Here is a 16845-nt window from a genome sequence, read left to right as displayed (position 1 = left end):
GGGAAATGTAGTATTTGGTTGTTGGCGTATTCCCCGTTCGGCGCTGTTTCCATCTTTTCACGTGGGTCTTCGTGGCAGGGGTCGCCGAAAAACTGTGTTCCACCCTTGACGCAGTGTTACAAGAATTCTGGGAACTGTAGTTTTAATCAATCTCGGCCTCAAGGCACAATAAGCGCCGTAATTCTTCATCCCTTTACCATCGTCTGAAAGCTCTTCTTTCAAAGCATTTCCGTTTTTAGCCCACTACCCTCTCTCCTCGCCTTGTTACAATTACGGCTTGCTGCTAACAGTGTTTTTTCTTTTTCCCCCAAAGCCCAAAACTTTTTTTTCTCAAGCCACTCACTGCTGCAGTGACCTGCAGGAAATTGCATGCCTAGCTCCAACCTGCCTCTATGTTATGTTACCTTTGGGGCAAAAGGAATTTCTGAGAAGGCTGTACAGAACAAAGCAATACCTTTTCACTTCATTTTCCTGACAGAAATATTTATTATCAAATTGAAACACTGACTTGGGGGTGGGAGTCCTTTAATAGAGATTAGCACATCTGATCTGTAGTGGGGCCCATAGGAATAAAATGGGGCTTGTGGAAGCAGCTGATGACTGCTAAATCTTTAGTTTAAAAAAAAAAACAACCTTAGTCTTTATTTCAGAAACAAACACAAGGACTTAAACACTAGCAGTATGCTTTCAACACATTGTTTAATCTGAATTACCAATTCCAAATGGTATAAAAAAAATCTACAAGATAAAAATAAAACCACAAAACAGACAGGATGGAAGATTATGATTCTTGCTGCTTTGCCCTTGAAGCTTCAGCATTGGCACGGAGGACAGCACCAGGGCTCGGATATGGTCGCTGTTGGAAGAGAGGGCCTGCGGCTGTGGTATCTGCACCAGTCTTGGCCTCGTTTCTCTTTGGTAGCCCCGTGGACCATGAGCCCCTGATCAGTAACAAAACAAAAAAGACAAGACATGTAACAGTTGCTTACTAATAAAGCCTTTAATGTAACTATTCTTCAGCAGGATGTGAGAGGCCTGTATCCCTGTGCAAACCCCCTCAGCTCATCCTGTCAGTTAAAATCAGTGATCTTGAAGTGGAAGGTTCTGTATCCATGTGTCAAATTCCTTAAGCCCTCCAGATGCAGATGCTGCAATTTACATGTGTAGATGGTTGGGATGCAGAGATTTAAAGGGGGCTGGTTTGGGCATGCCAAAAAGTTACGTGTGTTTTAAAATTTTACAATGGAAGTACACATATGTTTAAACAAATTTCCCCATTGGTTTTTGCAGCAGAAGCAAGGCACACATGGGTTTAATAAAAAGTACTTATTTTGGCCAGGGCTTTAACAAGCAATTAAGGAAAACCTTTTTTTTTGCCTCCAAATTAAAAAAAAAAAAAAAAAAAAAAAAAAAAGAGTTTTTGAGGTTTCCATGGTTAATTGATACCACTTATACAAAGAGTTAAACTGTGCAACTATACATTTATTTGTTGCATTTGTATCCCACATTTTCCCACCTATTTGCAGGCTTATGTACATAAGTACGGTGCTTATATGCGGAAGCTGACGAATGATGCTGCTGTTTTTGTGCCCCATGTATACTCTTCCAAAATTGCTGCTCCTACTGGACATGCTGCTAAAACACACATATATTTGCAAGTGTCATGTTTATTTTAGAAAAGGCTCTGTGTTTGCCAGAGCTTTTTGTGGAGTAATTGAGAAATATTTATGTCCCAATCTGAACATCGTGGGGCTTTCTGTATCCCCTATGCCATCCAGATCCCTGAAACCAGTAACCTAGGGGTAATGTGCAATAAATTCTGCATACACTTCATGACAGTGAAATATGAGAAACACAATCAAACACACAGGTTACAAATTGTAAAAACAAAAGCAACAAAAAACTATTATTTTTTTACACTTAAAACCAGCTGAATATACATCTAAATTATTACACAGGTCTCTTGAAATTTATATACAGTTGGATTTAAGTAAAATATTAGACACATACCGTGGAGCATCTGAATAAGCACTCGGGTCCATGGGATCCAGTTCTTCATCTTTTCTGCTCCCTGAAAGCATCACACACAAACACACACATATATATATATATATTTTAACATGTTAGAAAAAAATTCAAAGCAATATGTAAGAACACTTTTTGTGGAAAAACAACAACAAAAAAGACACTAGAAGGTTCTGAACAGGTTTTAGCTAGTACAAAACACTGCAGTTAGTTTCACTGTAGTCTGAACCTTTGGAAGTCGGTACACCCATTAACTCCAACGCTTACTAGCAGCAATTTAATATCATTTTGCTCTTTAAGGTCATCCATGGTTTGGCACCAGATTATGTTACTAATATTTGTAGGTGCATTATTGCCAAGTACAAACTTAAATTTATGGAATTGAGTCTGCTGGTCTGCAATCAATTAAGTATAGGTTTATTTTCTTTTGTGGGACCTACACTTTGGAATGTCTTACCCAATTGAGGGGTCCCTTTTATTAAGCCGTGGCAAAAAGTGGCCTGCGGCAGTGCGAGCGCATCTTTTGGGTGCACGCTGGGCAAGTTTTTATCGCATTCTGGAAAAAGGGCCTTTTTTTAAGGGGCCAGAAAATGGACTTGCAGCTAAATAAAAACCAGTGCATATCCATTTTCAGTCTGAGACCTTACCGCCACCCACTGACTTAGTGGTAAGGTCTCACGCGCTACCCTGGAAGCAGGCATGCAGCGCACGCCCACTGCCGTTTACCGCCGGGTAAGCGCCACGCGGTACAAAATATTTTCTACCGCATGTTTTCGGCATACACTAAATTCAGAATTACCGCCCGGGGCATGCAGTAGCCGGGCAGTAATGCTGATTTGGCACATGCTGGACGCGCGTAGGCCCTTACACGCCTTTGTAAAAGGGGTCCCTGAGTAAGGGAGCTCTCTGATTATTGTCAATTTCACAGGAAAAGTTTAGGGCTGACTCTTTGTAGCTGCATTTCAATAATACCGCATCCAATTGGGATGACTTGATTTTGTGAAAGAGTAGAGTAACTTGCTTTTTCTTTTTTGCCTTTTTTTTTATTGTATTGTGTTTATTTTGTCTTACTGTACAATGCATTGTGTTTACATATAAACATATCGGTTTAATCAAGTGTGTATTTGTATTTATTTAGATGGATAGATATAGATATATATGGCTCATATTCAAAAGATTTGTCTGGGTAATTTTGGGAATAACTCAGACAAATGTCTACATTTAAAAATTCCTCCTTGCTGATTTGCTGGCCAGAAACAAATGTATTAATCTTTGAAAGATGGAGATTGAGGTGTTCTGGAAGGAGAGGGGAGGACATAACTCAAGTTTAACCAGACAGCAAGTTCTGTCTGGACAACTCTGTGCACCAGCAGACACTATCCTACAGTTAACTTTATGTAGTTATACTAAGCAGTGCTGAAGCTCTATTGAATAGCCAAAGTTAACGACTTTACCACTCACCACAGTATTGAATATCAGCCTCCATGACTGTAAAATAGGTTAAGCTGCCCTGGATAAGGCCATCCATAGGATGAGGCTAACTGGGGATTCTGTAAGGCCTGCACTGCCGGAAGGGCAAAAGCTACAGTAGCCTGGGGTAGAGAATCTGCACAAGGTCATAATGGACAATAAACACCTCCTTCAAACCTCAATATCTCCAAAGTGTTGCTCAGGACGAGTCACCCCAGGCTAGAACTAAAGTGGCAGAAATGATGTTGCGCCTGGTCTCAATACACCTCAATTCCACATTGACAAACAAATTCATCAGGAGGAAATCACTAATCTTGAGTGAGTTGGGATTCTGGGTTTGCCTCACAGCCAGTTAAATTCAAATGTAAACGTTGAGGATTCTTTATCTTATTTTGTTGTATTATTTTTCTCAGTTTGGGACTAGATCCATAACTTTTATGGGAGAACATATTCATGTTTCTAGTTTTTAAACCAATATACCAATGTTGAAAACATTTGGTTGTTATAGGTGAATAGTTCACTAAATAAATGACACACAATACAAATAAAGTGACTTGTAAAAGTCTTCACACCCTTGTACATATTTTCACATTCTGTTGCCTAAAACTTACCATTCAAAACATGTTAAAGTAGGAGTATGCTTTAATGATATACACAATAAACTTCACTTTCACCATGAAAGAACAATTATAGAAATACTAGTAAAAAAGGCCCGTTTCTGAGACCAATGAAACGGGAGCTAGCAAGGTTTTCATCGTAGTGTGTATGTTTGAGAGATAGATTGGCCTTGAAGGGGGAGACAAACCAATTGTGTTTGAAATTTTTCCAGGTTATTGGACCCCTGCACACTAAAGTAAATTCTGACTTTAAAATAAAGTCCAAACTTCTCAACTTTCAGGCTAGAGGTGAGATACCTGATTCTTCTCTTAAATTTAATGCTTATTGCTTAATTAATTATTTAATTAGCCCTGTGAAACCTTTTCTTTCTTTCTATCTTGTCCTGCCAAGCTCTGATTGATAGGAAGAGAGAGGAGAGGCTGTTAAAACAGCATTGAATTCATTTGAGACTCAAAAGTAACATTTTACACAGCTGTAATTATTGGGAATATTTAGATTAAAAAGTTATATTCTTAGACAATTTTAAAGGTTAATTCAATTGGAAATTCTTTGGTCCTGGTCCCACCCAGCTAGAGAATTCCCTTGATAAAACAGCAGTTAGCTGACACTTGGGGACTGAAATGACAGGAAACTGGGGAAAGGAAGAAGCGATATGGATCACCTTAAAAAGAGAGGATGGAACCTCTGTCCACGTGGGCGTTGTCTACAGACCCCCGACACAATTGGAGGAACTAGATAAAGATCTGATCGCTGATATTCATAAGTTGGCGAAGAAAAGAGAGGTGCTGTTGTTGCGAGATTTTAATCTGCCAGATGTAGATTGGAAGGTTCCATCTGCCAAATCTCAAAGAAGTAGACAGATTGTGGATGCTTTCCAAAGTGCTCTGCTCAGACAAATGGTGACGGAACCCACGAGGGAGGGAGCAACGTTGGATCTGGTGCTCACAAATGGGAATAGTGTGTCAAATGTCAGAGTGGGTGCACACCTGGAAAGCAGTGACCATCAAACGGTTTGGTTTGATATGACGGCTGAAGTGCAGGGCGGACACTCTAAACTCAAAGTCCTGGATTTCAAGCGTGCTGACTTTAGTAAAATGGGCGAATACCTGAGGAAGGAGCTGATGGGCTGGGAGGATGTACGAGAAGTGGAAGGACAGTGGTCCAGGCTGAAAGAAGTAATAAATAGGGCCACAGACCTTTATGTAAGGAGAGTAACTAAAAGCAAAAGAAAAAGGAAACCGATATGGTTCTCCAAGCAAGTGGCTGAGAAAATAAAGGCTAAAGAGTTGGCGTTCCAGAAATATAGAAAATCTCAAGAACAGGAACACGGGGAGGAATACCGGATGAAACTGAAAGAAGCCAAGAGAGAGGTACGTCTGGCGAAGGCGCAAGCGGAAGAACAAATGGCTAGAAATGTAAGAAGGGGAGACAAAAACTTCTTCAGGTATATTAGTGAAAGGAGAAAGACTAAAAACGGAATTGTGAGACTAAAAGATACAACAAAACACTATGTAGAAAATGATGAAGAAAAAACCAATTTGCTAAATAGATACTTTTGCTCTGTTTTCACAGAAGAAAATCCTGGAGAAGGACCGCTAGGGACTGGCAAAAGTACACCTGAGAATGGAGCGGATAGAGCACCGTTCACGGAAGAGAGTGTTTATCAACAACTTGGAATGCTAAAGGTGGACAAAGCCATGGGACCGGACGGGATCCACCCCAGGATATTGAGGGAGCTCAGAGAGGTTTTGGCGGGTCCTCTTAAAGATTTGTTTAATAAATCCTTGGAGACGGGAGAGGTTCCGAGGGACTGGAGAACGGCGGAGGTGGTCCCTCTTCACAAAAGTGGTGATAGGGAAGAGGCTGGAAACTACAGGCCGGTAAGCCTCACTTCGGTTATTGGTAAAGTAATGGAAGCGATGCTGAAGGAAAGGATAGTGAATTTCCTGGAAGCAAATAAGTTGCAAGATCCGAGACAACATGGTTTCACCAAAGGGAAATCGTGCCAAACGAATCTCATTGAATTCTTTGACTGGGTGACGGGAGAATTAAATCAAGGACGTGCTATGGACGTAATCTATGTAGATTTCAGCAAAGCTTTCGACACGGTTCCCCACAGGAGGCTCTTGAATAAACTAGATGGGCTGAAGATAGGACCCGAAGTGGTGAACTGGATTAGGAACTGGTTGACGGGCAGACGCCAGAGGGTGGTGGTGAATGGAGTTTGCTCAGAGGAGGGAAAGGTGAGTAGTGGAGTGCCTCAGGGATCGGTGCTGGGGCCGATTCTGTTCAATATATTTGTGAGTGACATTGCCGAAGGGTTACGAGGTAAAGTTTGCCTTTTTGCGGATGACACCAAGATTTGCAACCGAGTGGACACCCCGGAGGGAGTGGAAAACATGAAAAAAGATCTGAAGAAGCTAGAAGAATGGTCTAACGTTTGGCAATTAAAATTCAATGCGAAGAAATGCAAAGTGATGCACTTAGGGAGTAGAAATCCAAGGGAGACGTATGTGTTAGGCGGGGAGAGTCTGATTGGCACGGACGGGGAGAGGGATCTTGGGGTGATAGTATCCGAGGACCTGAAGGCGACGAAACAGTGTGACAAGGCAGTGGCCGTAGCTAGAAGATTGCTAGGCTGTATAGGGAGAGGTGTGACCAGCAGAAGAAGGGAGGTTTTAATGCCCCTGTATAAGACGTTGGTGAGGCCCCACCTGGAGTACTGTGTTCAGTTTTGGAGGCCGTACCTTGCGAAGGATGTCAAAAAAATGGAAGCGGTGCAAAGAAAAGCTACGAGGATGTTATGGGATTTGCGTTCCAAAACGTATGAAGAGAGACTTGCTGACCTGAACATGTATACCCTGGAGGAAAGGAGGAACAGGGGTGATATGATACAGACGTTCAAATATTTGAAAGGTATTAATCCGCAAACGAATCTTTTCCGGAGATGGGAAGGCGGTAGAACGAGAGGACATGAAATGAGATTGAAGGGGGGCAGACTCAGGAAAGATGTCAGGAAGTATTTTTTCACGGAGAGGGTGGTGGATGCTTGGAATGCCCTCCCGCGGGAGGTGGTGGCGATGAAAACTGTAACGGAATTCAAACATGCGTGGGATGTGCATAAAGGAATTTTGTGCAGAAGGAATGGATCCTCAGAAGCTTAGCTACAATTGGGTGGCAGAGCAGGTGGGGGGAAGAGGGGTTGGTGGTTGGGAGGCGAGGATAGGGGAGGGCAGACTTATACGGTCTGTGCCAGAGCCGGTGATGGAAGGCGGGACAGGTGGTTGGGAGGCAGGAAAAACTGCTGGGCAGACTTATACGGTCTGTGCCCTGAGAAAGACAGGTACAAATCAAGGTAAGGTATACACATGAGTTTATCTTGGGCAGACTGGATGGACCGTGCAGGTCTTTTTCTGCCGTCATCTACTATGTTACTATGAGAGAGTATGTGTGAGAGTGAGTGTGTGTGTGAGAAAGAATGAGTGTGTGCCGCAGGGGCCCCCCTCCATCTGCCGCCCTCCTTCCCCCTCCCCCGTCTTCCCTTCCCCCCTTTCCTTTCCCTCCCCATCCCATGTTTGTTCCCAGCACCCCTCCCAGCTTCAAGGTCGTGGCCCCCCTCCCTCCGCCTTTCAGGATCGTAGCCCCTCCGTCTCCTGGCCTTTTTCCCCATCGTAGTGTGTATGTTTGAGAGAGTCTGTGTGACAGTGAGTGTGTAAGAGAGACAGAGTGAATGTGCGAGTGTGTGTGTGTGTGACAGAGTGAGAATGTTTGTGTGAGACTGTGTGTGTGAGAGAATGAGAGTGTGGCGCAGGGGCCCCCCCTTCGTCTCCTGCCCTTGTTCCCCCTCCCCCCTGTGTTCCCTTTCCCCCTGTCCTTCCCCTCCCCCTCCCGTTTCCTCCCCTCCCCCTCCCAGCTTCAGGGTCATGGCCCCCCCTCCCTACACCTTTCAGGATCGTGGCTCCTCCGTCTGGTGCCCTTTTTCCCCCTCCCCCCTGCCTTCCCTCCCCTTCCCTTTTTCCTGTTCTTCCCCCTTCCCAGCTTCAGGTTCGAGTGCCCCCCTCCCTCTGCCTTTCAGGGTCGTGGTGCTCCCTCCCACTGTGACGTTCAAGCTGGCTCCCTTCCTCCGACGTTGAGACAGGCAGGCTGGCTCCCTCCGACGTTCAGGCTGCCTGCCTGCGTCCCTCCCTCCCTCCGACGTTGTGCGGGGCGATATTATTCGTCCGTTTGTGCGCCCCTCCCTCCCTCCGATGTTGTGCGGGGCGATGTTATTCATCCGTGTGTTGCAGGTCGTCGATGAAGCTCCGTCAAAATGGGCGCGGAGAGGGGGAGATGAGATCGCATTTCGCCGAGTCGCTCCATGGACATGGCCGCCAAGAGGGGGAGATGATATCTGGTTTGCCCAACAGTGCCTGCTACGCCCTCGACGTCATCACGTTATGACGCAAGGGCGGGGTAGACACTGCTGGACAAACCGGATATCTAGACCGCCTCAAAGTTCCGGCTTGAGGCTTCATTAGAACGCTGGTGGTGCCTTTTATATATAGAGATTCAAAAAGTAATTAAGAAGAAGAAACTAAAAGGTTTGGATTGCATATATTTTCACATCTCTTGACGCAGTACTTGGTAGAAACCCCTTCTGAATCAATAACGGCCATGAATCATTTAGGAAAAGAGTCTGCCAGTTTTTCACAGTGGGATGGTGCAGGTTTTGCCCATTTTTCTTGGCAGAACAGCTAAAGTTCTTTCAAGTTGGCTGAGCATTATTTGTGACATAGTAACACTGAAGTGTTAATGCCCCTGTACAGGTCGTTGGTGAGGCCCTACTTGGAGTATCATGTACAGTTATAGAGACCACGGGGCTCATTTTCAAAGCACTTAGACTTACAAAGTTCCATAGGCTACTATGTAACTTTGTAAGTCTAAGTGCTTTGACAATACATTTCCATATCTCACTAAGGACATAACACATAGAACACTTCAGAGGAAGATGAGAAAAGTGACATGGGGTCTGCGCCAAAAGACATATGAGGCAAGACTTGAAGGCCTGAATATATATACCCTAGAGGAAAGGAGGGACAGGGGAGATATGACAGTTTAGTTTAGTTTATTTGGACCTGATATACTGCCCTTCAAACAAATCAGAGCGGGGTAACATTTAAAAACAGAGAAATAGGAAATACTCCATTTAATAAAAGGAAAGAGAAGATAAAGGAAAAAAAAAAACCACAAATTCCAGAACCGGTTCCATTGCCGATGGGAAAGTTCAGGGTGAGAAATTTGGAAAAGCTACTTTTAAAAAGACCTAAACTGGGGATAAGACTGTGTGGAACGTAGGTCAAAGGGAAGGGCATTCCAGAGGGAGGAAATTATATAGAAGAAAGCCACTTGATTGGTAGACTCAAAGTGGGAACAGAAGACCAGGGGAAGGGAAAGACTGAAAGCAGCAGAACAGCACAACGGGCGAGAGGAACATAGAACATAAGGGGCGATCAGTGTGGAAAGGTAACGAGGAGTATCTGTACAGAGAACTTTGTGGGCTAAATACATTTAAATACTTGAAAGGTATTAATATACAAACTAGAGGTCGACTGAAATCCATGGTTTTGATTCTGGCCAAAATTGAATTCCCGGCTAAAATCCATAGCTCGGTTTTGGCTGAAACTGAAACAGAAACCAAAAAAGTCATGCCTGTCTGCCTGGTGGCCCCCCCTTGTGCCCCCCCCCCCCCCCAGAGAACAGATGCCTGGGGGCTGCCGCTGCCACCTCCAAGTCCCCCTGAACATCAGTAGGCCCTTCCCAAGCCTATCTCAAGACCTGGTGGTCTAGTGATCTCTTCAGGGGAAAAGAACCCCTCTCCTGCCCACTACTAAGCCAGTTGCTGCTTTGAAACGGCTGCAGAGAGTGCTATGGGAGGTCCCGGCAGCCATATTGAGATTGCTCTTGCAATGCTGGTGGTGGAGCAGACAAAAACAGTGACAGCATTCAAAAACGCATGGGATAAACAGAATGTGTTGTGCAGATCAGTGAAACAGACTCCTATATTTTTCACATTCTGCTGTCGAAAAAATACAAAAATACTTTCTTCCAGTGTTTTACTGATTCTGCTGGCTTGCTCACACTGCAAACACCCACCTTTCTTCCCCTTTTGATAAGGTGCTGCTTCCTCCCTTCGCTGGATGCGCCGTTCCTTGATTTCCTCACGCTCTGGTTTCTCATAGGACCGTTCCTGTCTCTCAGGCCGCTCCAGTCGTTCAGGCCGTTCCAATCGCTCCTGTCTTTCAGGTCGCTCCATTCGTTCAGGCCGTTCCAATCGCTCCATTCGTTCAGGCCGTTCCATTCGTTCAGGCCGCTCCGCTCGCTCCATTCGTTCAGGCCGCTCCATTCGTTCGGGCCGTTCCGATCGCTCCATTCGCTCGGGCCGTTCCGATCGCTCCATTCGCTCGGGCCGTTCCGATCGCTCCATTCGCTCGGGTCGCTCTATTCGTTCGGGCCGCTCCGATCGCTCCATTCGTTCGGGCCGCTCCGATCGCTCCATTCGTTCGGGCCGCTCTGTTCGCTCCATTCGTTCGGGCCGCTCTGTTCGCTCCATTCGTTCAGGCCGCTCCTCATGATCTGCTATGGAGAGAAGTAACAAGTTCAGCTCTGGAGTCTCACTGGAGATCAAGCTCTACAATCCCACTTCCCTCTATTACAGAGCAAGATATGTTGGACATGAATATATCAAATCTATAAACAACCCTTCCACCTATCCTGCATCTTCCCAGCCCCCAACCATACCCCTTCAACTCCAGCTCAACACACTAAGGTGGCAATTCTATAATTTGGCGCCTTAGTTTAGACATTCCCAATGCCGTGTGCTTAGTGCCAATTCTATAACTTGGCGTCAAGATTCTGTTATAGATTGCTAGCATAATGTTGACACAGGGCACCTATTTAGGTGTGCCCTCTTGTGCCATGTCAATGGCAGATATAAGCTGGCTCACCAAAGTGCACCAAGTGACATGCATAATTTATAGTATTCTATAAACTACACACATTAATTGGGAGATACGCCTATGGCTGCCTACATGTAAGCCCCCTTGCAGTTAGGCACTATGGCACTTAGGCCCTTATAGAATAGCACCTAGTGCACATAAGCATCTGTCACTTAATGGCACCTTTGGCACGTGTAAGTGGTGCATACATCTAGGCGCCGGTTTATAGAATTGCCTTCTAGGCCCAATGCTAACCACAAGATGTATTCCTCTCATGTCACCCTGTAACTCTCTAGAATCTCCCTCAATCCCATCCACAAACAGCTCATTCTCCAACCCACTCACACTCCATGCTCCCCTCCCCATGTAACCAACCCAAATCAACTCACCCTTCACTCCCAGCCTCTCCACCCGTATACATTAGCCTCCACCATCTTCTTATACCCCAAACACCACCCATAACTCTCTTTTCCCAACCTCACCCAGGGTTTTTTTTTTTAAGTCGACTCACCTTTTAATGTTTTCACTGGTTTAGTGATGATAGCACTGGGATCATTAGGCGATAGCCAGGAGACCAGCTCGCTTTCCACATTCCAGTAATAAGGAAGCCCACTGCAGAGGACAGCCACAGGTGTTACTATTACAGATTAGTGTCTGCAATCTCCTCAGAGATCTCTCTTTATGCTGGAATCATACTCTGTGTCAGAAGGCAGCAACAAAAGACACACAAAAGAACACAGCCACACAGCTAGAGAAAAGAGAAGGGACAGTTACAAGCACCACTTCTATTGTGGCACTCTTTCAATCAGGAAAGATCAATCTGGAAAATGTTGAGCCATAGGAAGGGTCTGTGACATTCTGAATCATAAAAAACCGTAAGCATATTGTCAAAAGCTGTGTGTAGCAGTACCATACCACCACCACAAAGGTGCCAAAAAGTGTCTTACCAGATGGGGTCGAAGACCTTATACCAGTTGGGGGGCAGATTCTCTACGCGAGTGGCCTCATAATCTATGTGGTTATCATCATAATCTTCGGCTATGATCTCTTCTTCAGGCTCTGAAGACCCCAACACAGGGGAGATCCCCCCCCAATTAAAACAGTCAGGTCATGAAAGCAGCAATCATAGTTATCATTGTTCATTTATTAAATTAGTTATTGAACCAGGATACTGAAACTAACAGGGTAAGGCACCATTGCTAAAGGTAAGAAACAGATAGGAGGGTAATAGTGCGAGATGCAAGGAAGAGTACAAAGGACAATTGAACTCTACACTAGAGAGCTGCACAGGAATGGGGATTGCTGAGATTCCTGCAGGTATGGAAGAGGTTGCTGCGGGATTCCCATGGGAATGGAAGAAGTTACCATGGGATTCCTGCGGAAGCGCTGTCAAAATCTCCAGTGACTCCAGAATGAGGCTTGGAATGCACTGAGAGAGGCAGCTAGAACACCAGATTGAGGCCTGGAACACTCGGTTGAAAGTGAATATACCATTCACAAAAACCATGAGAGGCTGTTGGGGTTGGAGGAAACAAAGGGCTATGAGCAAGTAAATAACAGTGTTGACTCCTGCTGGTATGGGTGGAGATGGAGTGGATCTTAGCAGGTACAGATGGGTATGGGTTAGATTCCATTGAGGACAGATAAACTTTCTGTCCCTGTGCAACTCTCTACTCTACAAACTACTTGAGCATGTCTCATGCTACCTCAATACAACAAAATGCAGCACAATGTAAAGATGCACAGTGCTTTGCAACCCACCAAACCACACAATGGAATACAAAGCTGCAATGTGCAACACTATCACACACTGACTCAGAAACCACACATTTCAATATTGCAACAAAACACATTGCTTGTAGCATTCCAACCCAACATGTGCCATTCAGACTCCCTTTCCCTCACAGTACAGAGAGACCCACCAGTTTCCAAATGCTTGAGGATCCCTCTTTTGGCCAGGCGGGCCTGGAGTGCCAGTGGAAGGGGCATTGCGAGCTGCAACAGAGAGTAGAAAGGATCATTACACTACCCACAGTTATTGAAGGATATTCAGATAACACACTGGCCAAGCCACATTTCTGTTGCAGACCACTGTCCAAGACTCTGATTTCAGAGACACAACATTGAAAATTCTGCAGGAAACAAAACACTCCTTGGAATCACTGTGGATTGAAATTCCATGTGCAAAGGGGAAAAGGATAGTGATAGGAGTGTACTACCGTCCGCCTGGCCAGGACGAACAGACGGATGCGGAAATGTTAAAGGAAATCAGGGACGCAAACAAACTAGGCAACACAATAATAATGGGGGATTTCAATTACCCGCATATAGACTGGGTTAATGTAACATCTGTACACGCAAGGGACATAAGATTTCTTGATGAAATCAAGGACAGCTTCATGGAACAGCTAGTTCAGGAGCCGACAAGAGAAGGAAAAATACTAGACTTAGTCCTTAGTGGTGCTCATGATCTAGTGCAGGGGGTAACGATACGAGGGCCGCTTGATAACAGTGATCATAATATGATCGGTTTTGATATTGGCATTGAAGGAAGTGAAACTAGGAAATCAAGTACGCTAGCGTTTAACTATAGAAAAGGTGATTACGACAAAATGAGAAAAATGGTGAAAAAAAGACTGAAAGGAGCAGCTCGCAGAGTAAAAAACTTGCATCAGGCGTGGATGCTGTTTAAAAACACCATCCTGGAGGTTCAGGACAAATATATTCCACGTATTAGAAAAAAGGGAAAAAAGACTAAACGTCAGCCGGCGTGGCTAAACAGTAAGATAAAGGAAATCATTAGAGCCAAAAAACAATCCTTCAGAAAGTGGAGAAGAGAACCAACTGAAAGTAACAGGATAGATCATAAGGAACGCCAAGCCAAATGCAAAGCGGAGATAAGGAGGGCAAAAAAGGACTTTGAGAAGAAATTAGCGTTGGAAGCAAAAATACATAGTAAAAATTTTTTTAGATACATTAAAAGCAGGAAACCGGCCAAAGAGTCGGTTGGGCCGCTGGACGAAAATGGTGTTAAAGGGGCGATCAAGGAGAACAAAGCCGTAGCGGAGAAATTAAATGAATTCTTTGCTTCGGTCTTCACCGAGGAGGATTTGGGGGGGACACCGGTGCCGGAAAGAATATTTGAAGCGGGGGAGTCGGAGAAACTAAACAAATTCTCTGTAACCTTGGAGGATGTAATGGGTCAGTTCAGCAAGCTGAAGAGTAGTAAATCACCGGGACCTGATGGTATTCATCCCAGAGTATTAATAGAACTAAAAAATGAACTTGCGGAGCTACTGTTAGAAATATGCAATCTGTCCCTAAAATCGAGTGTAGTACCGGAAGACTGGAGGGTAGCCAATGTTACTCCGATTTTTAAGAAGGGTTCCAGAGGAGATCCGGGAAATTATAGACCGGTGAGTCTGACGTCGGTGCCGGGCAAGATGGTGGAGGCTATTATTAAGAATAAAATTGCAGAGCATATACAAAAACATGGACTGATGAGACAAAGTCAGCACGGATTTAGTGAAGGGAAGTCTTGCCTCACCAATCTAATGCATTTTTTTGAGGGGGTAAGCAAACATGTGGACAATGGGGAGCCGGTTGATATTGTATATCTGGATTTTCAGAAGGCGTTTGACAAAGTGCCGCACGAAAGACTCCTGAAGAAATTGCAGAGTCATGGAATCGGAGGTAGGGTATTATTATGGATTAAGAACTGGTTGAAAGATAGGAAGCAGAGAGTAGGATTGCGTGGACAGTATTCTCAGTGGAGGAGGGTAGTTAGTGGGGTCCCGCAGGGGTCTGTGCTGGGTCTGTTGCTTTTTAATGTATTTATAAATGACCTAGAGATGGGAATAACTAGTGAGGTAATTAAATTCGCCAATGACACAAAATTATTCAGGGTCGTCAAGTCGCAGGAGGAATGTGAACGATTACAGGAGGACCTTGCGAGACTGGGAGAATGGGCGTGCAAGTGGCAGATGAAGTTCAATGTTGACAAGTGCAAAGTGATGCATGTGGGTAAGAGGAACCAGAATTATAGCTACGTCTTGCAAGGTTCCGCGTTAGGAGTTACGGATCAAGAAAGGGATCTGGGTGTCGTCGTCGATGATACGCTGAAACCTTCTGCTCAGTGTGCTGCTGCGGCTAGGAAAGCGAATAGAATGTTGGGTGTTATTAGGAAGGGTATGGAGTCCAGGTGTGCGGATGTTATAATGCCGTTGTATCGCTCCATGGTGCGACCGCACCTGGAGTATTGTGTTCAGTACTGGTCTCCGTATCTCAAAAAAGATATAGTAGAATTGGAAAAGGTACAGCGAAGGGCGACGAAAATGATAGTGGGGATGGGACGACTTTCCTATGAAGAGAGGCTGAGAAGGCTAGGGCTTTTCAGCTTGGAGAAGAGACGGCTGAGGGGAGATATGATAGAAGTGTATAAAATAATGAGTGGAATGGATCGGGTGGATGTGAAGCGACTGTTCACGCTATCCAAAAATACTAGGACTAGAGGGCATGAGTTGAAGCTACAGTGTGGTAAATTTAAAACGAATCGGAGAAAATTTTTCTTCACCCAACGTGTAATTAGACTCTGGAATTCGTTGCCGGAGAACGTGGTACGGGCGGTTAGCTTGACGGAGTTTAAAAAGGGGTTAGATAGATTCCTAAAGGACAAGTCCATAGACCGCTATTAAATGGACTTGGAAAAATTCCGCATTTTTAGGTATAACTTGTCTGGAATGTTTTTACGTTTGGGGAGCGTGCCAGGTGCCCTTGACCTGGATTGGCCACTGTCGGTGACAGGATGCTGGGCTAGATGGACCTTTGGTCTTTCCCAGTATGGCACTACTTATGTACTTATGTACTTATTAATATTCTCCTCCTCCTCAAGCCCAAAGAGACTCCAGAAAACATGTTCTGTCCACCAAACCAAAGTAGGATTTAAGTTTCGGTCTCCATCACTGACAATCTGTTATGATTCTGCCAGCTTGGCAAGGAGAGAGGGGGGACGTCTCTTCTGATTGGCTGCCAGGGTTTGTGCTGACGTCTGTGAGTCTACTTAAGCCTGCGTGTTACTCCCTGCTTTGGCGTTACTCACACTCTTGTGGTGACTTGAAAGCCTCAGCTCTTGGTCAAAACGTGCTCTGTGCTCTGACTTTGATCTGAGTTCCCTGCTCAGGGATTTCTTTCCTTTCCCTTTGTTTGTGTTAGCTGGGGGCAGTGTGTGTTTAATTAGTTCTCTTGCCTCCAGCTGGGCTTCCCTTCCCTGGCTGCTGCTCTCTGTGGGAAGCCAGCTGCTTGTTCCTCAGTGGGGGCTGGGCTTTGTTCAGCTTTTGTCTCAGCTAGGCTGCTTGTCTGAGAGCGTCCTCTGTCCTCTCTGGTTGTTTGTTTACTCTAAGGATTTCTCTTCCCAGTGTCCCGGCCTGCTGGCTCAGTGAGTTTAACCCTTTGTGTACTGTGTGTTTTGTGTCCCTGCCTCTGACAGTGTGTTTGTTCTATCCGCCCTGCTGGGGAAGCATTCTCTCTGTTTGTTTGTTGATTTAGGGAGCTCTCTCTTTCTCTCTGGTGTGCCGGCTGGCTCTGCAAGCTTAACCCTTTGTGTTCTGGTTGCCTCTGTCTGCTGTGGGTTTGGGGCAGAGGCTTTCTGCCTTCCTTTTTTTGTGGCTGGTTCCTCTGGCTTCTGCCTGGGGCTTCCTAACCCTTTTGGGGGTTGCTGTGTTAGTTCCCCTGCCCTGCGCTAGTCCCCGGGGTGGGCGTG

At 45.2% G+C, this 16845-nt stretch overlaps 1 protein-coding gene across 1 annotated transcript in view; it reads right to left on the bottom strand.

Moving 5' to 3' along the window:
• Nucleotides 1-691: 691 nt before the first annotated feature.
• The window catches only part of PQBP1 (polyglutamine binding protein 1), a 38516-nt gene continuing 22362 nt past the window's right edge, over nucleotides 692-16845 (bottom strand). The window contains exons 2-7 of the mRNA XM_030193934.1: nucleotides 13010-13082; nucleotides 12035-12146; nucleotides 11599-11699; nucleotides 10246-10728; nucleotides 2011-2071; nucleotides 692-941 (exon numbers count right to left, since the gene is read on the bottom strand). Coding sequence (XP_030049794.1) covers nucleotides 782-941; nucleotides 2011-2071; nucleotides 10246-10728; nucleotides 11599-11699; nucleotides 12035-12146; nucleotides 13010-13076 — 984 coding nt within the window. The 5' untranslated portion in view covers nucleotides 13077-13082 and the 3' untranslated portion in view covers nucleotides 692-781. The remainder of the gene's footprint in view (nucleotides 942-2010; nucleotides 2072-10245; nucleotides 10729-11598; nucleotides 11700-12034; nucleotides 12147-13009; nucleotides 13083-16845) is intronic.

The sequence above is a fragment of the Microcaecilia unicolor genome, chromosome 2 (genome assembly GCF_901765095.1).
Source record: "Microcaecilia unicolor chromosome 2, aMicUni1.1, whole genome shotgun sequence".
Classification (NCBI taxonomy): domain Eukaryota; kingdom Metazoa; phylum Chordata; class Amphibia; order Gymnophiona; family Siphonopidae; genus Microcaecilia; species Microcaecilia unicolor.
The sequence above is the reverse complement of the archived record's forward strand: the minus strand, read 5'-3'. Positions and strand labels throughout refer to the sequence as shown.